At 23.2% G+C, this 4890-nt stretch overlaps 1 protein-coding gene across 1 annotated transcript; it reads left to right on the top strand.

Moving 5' to 3' along the window:
* The first annotated feature begins 270 nt into the window (after positions 1–270).
* Positions 271–4251, top strand: LOC126154494 (uncharacterized). Its single transcript, XM_049916147.1, has 3 exons — positions 271–679; positions 2543–2791; positions 4118–4251. Exons 1-3 carry the CDS (start codon positions 271–273, stop codon positions 4249–4251), a joined length of 792 nt encoding a protein of 263 aa, XP_049772104.1.
* Positions 4252–4890: the final 639 nt, after the last annotated feature.

The raw sequence follows: 4890 nt of genomic DNA, 5'->3' as shown, positions 1-4890 counted from the left end.
AAATATAAAAAAGAAGATCAACCTGTAATTGATGCAATTAAAGAAGTAAAACAAGAAATTGGTGGGTTTGGTGATAATGTAATAAAAGCAATTGAGGAAAACAGAAAAGTTGAAAAACAACTAATACCATATCATGATTTATTTCCAATTCCATCTACACCAACTGAATCATCATTTGAAAAAAGGCTATTTCATAATGAATCATCATCTGTAGATACACCAATAAACAGAAGGAAATTAGAAGAAATAGAACAAAAAGAAAAAGATAAAATGATTAAAAAAGGTCTGTTATCAGATTCACCAAATATAGTACATATTGGACCAAATTTAAAGAAATATCTTATGAATGTTAAAGATAATACTTTTGGTATTAGGCCTGAAAATAATGATTATTTTATTGGAAATACAAAGATTACATTTGATTATGATGATATAATTATTAATGATAAAAAATATATTGGTACTGATGGTTTATTACAATTATTAACTCAAAAAGAATTGAATGATACTGATTATACTGAAGATGATTTAAATAACTATAAAGAAATAGCAATTAACACAAATCTGGTATATGATAAATATGATGCTAATAGTAATAAAGTAAAATCCAGTAGAGGTTATAAATGGATGAATATATTAGGACCAATGTGGAATGATATAAAAAATAATAAAAAAACAGGTACAGGATTTATTAAAAAATATAATAATAAACCTATTGAATATGTATGGATGAATGATGTTAGACAACTAATTGATAGATTAGTAGTAATTCATGGTGAAGAAATGGCTGGTAATAATAATTATTACAATGAAAAAGTAGGAATAACTAAAATGTTAACAAATAAATTTAATGACTTTATAATTAATGATCCAAAAGGTATTCCATATTTGATTAGGTTTTTGAATAATATTCCACATACATTTTGGAAATTAGAAAAATATGGTAAGGGATTAATTAATACATTAATTAATAAATTACCATTTGAAATGCATCTACCTGGTTATAATTATTGTGGACCAGGTACAAAATTAGATGAAAGGTTATCTAGAGGTGATAAAGGTATAAATCCATTAGATGAAGCATGTAAACAGCATGATATTTCATATAGAGATAATAAAGATATAGAAAAGAGACATATAGCTGATAAAATATTACAAAATGTAGCAAAAGAAAGAATGTATAGTTCAGATGCATCATTAGGTGAAAAAATAGCAGCAACAGCAGTTAGAGGTATAATGTATGGAAAAAGAAAATTAGGTATGGGTATTGATGTTGATGATAATGGATTTGGTTTGTAACATTTTTATTGAATATAAATGAATAACTTAATCATTGATTATAAAACACTACCTAAGGGTAGAATTAAAGCTAAAGGTATTAAAATTAAACTAAATAATGATCAATTATATGCTATTGATAAATTTTTAACTGATGCGCAAAAAAGAAAAAGATATAAGAAAATTGGTGGTAATTCACTAATAACATTAAGTATACCAGTTGTGAGAAATATTATTGAATATCTAACAAAAAAGAAACAAGGATCTGGTTTAAATGAACATGAAGGTGGATTTTTACCATTATTATTAGCTGCATTACCATATTTAGCATCAATTGGTACAATAGCCGGTGGTGCTGCTGCTGTTGCTAATACAGTTATAAATAAAAAGAAAAATGATGCTGAATTAGCTGAATTAAAGAGGCATAATATGGAAATGGAGAAAAAAGGTACAGGGTAAAAAAAACGATGCAAAAAATAATGAAAATGTATCCAAAAGCATTAAGTAATGTTGATATAGAAAAACTAGTGAAACAATTAAAAATTAAACATTTTAAAGGTGTTTTTATGATAGATGAGTTATCTAATAAACCTAAAAATAATGAATGTGAAATAGTAAATTTAGATACATCTAATCATATTAGTACACATTGGATAAGTTATTATAAAAACAATGATAACAAATATGTATTTGATTCATTTGGTGGTAATATACCATATCAACTAGTTAAATATTTAGGTGAAAATGAATTATATTATAATGCATTGAGAATACAAAATTACGATGAAATAATATGTGGTCATTTATGTATATTTGTGTTAAAATTGTTATCAGATGGTTATAAATTCAGTGATGTTTTAGATGTAATAAATGGACATATTTGGAAATAAAATAAAATTAGAAAATATAAAAAACAAACAAATTAATAAACTAAACTCAATATTGGATTCAAAAATTCAAAATGTAATTAATGAATTTGAAAAAGAACTGATTACGATTTTTGAGGTTACCAAAAAATATATTAGTTTTAAAGTTAAACGGTTAGTAAATATAAATGACCCAGTTAATGACTATGATGCTGTTACAAAAGGATACTTAGAAAAAGAATATGTTACGAAACCTGAATACATGTCTATTTTAACACAATTTAATAACTATATTACCAATACAAAATTTAATGAAAAAATTAATCAGATTCATCAAGATAAGTACAACACTTTTAAGAATTTCTTAAAAAAAAAGGAGATTGAAAAGGCATTTTCAGATTATTTCTCAAAGTCAGATTTATCACCATACATAAATAAAATAAATAATCTTGAAAATAAAATCTGTGATAAACAAATAATTGAGTTTTCATTCTTAACTGGTGATGAACTACAAGTGTTTAATTTCGAATATGATTTTACACTTAGAAAAATAATTATTATTGGTAAGAATATAAACAAAGAATTGAAATTTGATGACTTTAATATTATGGTAAGTGTAGCTGATAAACTATATGAAGTAAATAATGGTAATCAATCAATAATTGTACACAAATCAAATTTTCTAACTATAACATTAAAAGATACATTGAAATTGTACCTGTAGATGTTAAATTATTAATATTTGGTGAAATTGATGAAGAATAATTTTTAGCTATATAAATGAATGATCATATATATTGTTTAAAGTGTAAAACATTTACTGAAACACATAATTTACATAGATCAATAACTAAAAATGGTCGTAATAGATTAGAAGGTATATGTACCATATGTAAATCTAAAAAAAGTAAATTTGTTAAAAAAATTTAATTGTAACTAAAGAAAGTATTATAAATGAATTACATAAACCAGTTAGGCGAAATTTTATTAGAAGAAAAATAATAACATATGGAATAGATGATTTATGGCAGGCTGATTTAGTTGAAATGGATTCAGGTAATTTAAAAGGTATTTCTAAAGTAAATAAAGGCTATAAATATATATTAACTGTTATAGATGTATATTCTAAATATGCATGGGCTATTCCAGTTTAAGATAAATCAAGTCATAATGTAGCAAATGCATTTAAGTCTATATTAAAAGATAGGAAACCAATTAATTTACAAACTGATAATGGAAAAGAATTTTATAATAAAATATTTAATGACTTAATGGAAAAAAATAATATTAATCATTATTCTACATTTACTGAAATTAAAGCATCAGTTGTAGAACGATTTAATAGAACATTAAAAGAAAAAATGTGGAAACAATTTAATATTCAAGGTAACTATAAATGGTTTGATATATTACCAAAATTAGTAAATGACTATAATAATACTAAACATAGTACTATAAAAATGAGTCCTATAGATGTTAATGATAAAAATTATAAACCATCTGCTACTGTAATATATCCATATAAAGCTAAATATTCTATTGGTGATCAAGTTAGAATAAGTAAATTAAAAGGAATATTTGAAAAAGGATATACTGCTAATTGGTCAACAGAATTATTTGAAATTGAAGATGTTATATATTCAGATCCAATTACCTATAAATTAAAAGATATAAAAGGTAATTTTTATGAACATGAACTACTAAAAACAAAATATCCTGATGTATATCTAGTTGAAAAAGTATTAAGAAAAAAAGGTGTTAAAGTATATGTAAAATGGTTAGGATTTGATAATTCACATAATAGTAGGGTTAGTAAAAATAAAATTATTTTATAGATGGTCATATTGATTGATTTAAACCATATTTATTAATATAAATTGTATGTTAGACCCGACAAAATGGACGGTCTTATTATTTTTCTTATATATAAATGGCTAACCTAATAAAATTAGCTATATCATTTTTTCTGTCAGTATGTTATCCTGATGATGATGTATCTGTATTCATAAATCAACTAACTGATGATTGTTTGAATTATCTTTTTGATCTAAATGGTGATGAAGTATGTATTGTTTATGAATATTTTAAGAAACAGAATACATTTTAGTATAAATAAATGAGGTTGATAGATATCATATCTAAACTTGAAGAATATAACATAGATTTCTATTTACATAATAATCTTAGAATTGGTTATATAAAACATGAAAAAAGGTTGTATACAACTTATAGAATCATTATTTATAATTATGATGAAAAGGTATTTCTAAATTTTAAACAATCAATTACATCATCTGATTGGGATTTTTCTTCAACTATAGATAACCATATTATTGATTTATATTTCAATGATGATAATGAATATATAAAGATTGAATTTTTTAAGTGTACATAAATGAAAACAATAATGTTCTTAATGTTGTTTAAAATTATATATGATAAGAGTAAAGCAATAAAATATTTAAGTGATTATGAATATTTAGATATTACAAATGTTAATGATAATACTCATGTTAGTGATGATACATTTAGAGAAGCATTAATGTTATTTCAATTAACATATAATTTAGAAATAAATGGCGAATTAAATGATGATACTATAAATTTAATGAATAAGCCTAGATGTGGTGTAAAAGATGAATTTGGTAGCTATAGTACTAGTATATATAAATGGAATAAGAAACATATTAAATGGCATTATAAAGGTGCTACTAAAAAAGTATTACAATTAACTGATGCAGCATTT

Source organism: Schistocerca cancellata, unplaced genomic scaffold (genome assembly GCF_023864275.1).
Source record: "Schistocerca cancellata isolate TAMUIC-IGC-003103 unplaced genomic scaffold, iqSchCanc2.1 HiC_scaffold_1092, whole genome shotgun sequence".
Classification (NCBI taxonomy): Eukaryota; Metazoa; Arthropoda; class Insecta; order Orthoptera; family Acrididae; genus Schistocerca; species Schistocerca cancellata.
Note: the sequence above shows the minus strand (reverse complement) of the source record. Positions and strands in the feature narration are given on the sequence as shown.

Excerpts from the sequence above, each read along its gene's own strand:
- LOC126154494 (XM_049916147.1), top strand. The coding sequence starts at position 271 with ATGATTAAAAAAGGTCTGTTATCAGATTCACCAAATATAGTACATATT. Across the intron at positions 680-2,542 it reads AAAAAATAATAAAAAAACAG|ATTATTTCTCAAAGTCAGAT; the intron begins GTACAGGATTTA and ends AGGCATTTTCAG. Across the intron at positions 2,792-4,117 it reads ACTATATGAAGTAAATAATG|TATGTTATCCTGATGATGAT; the intron begins GTAATCAATCAA and ends TTTTTCTGTCAG.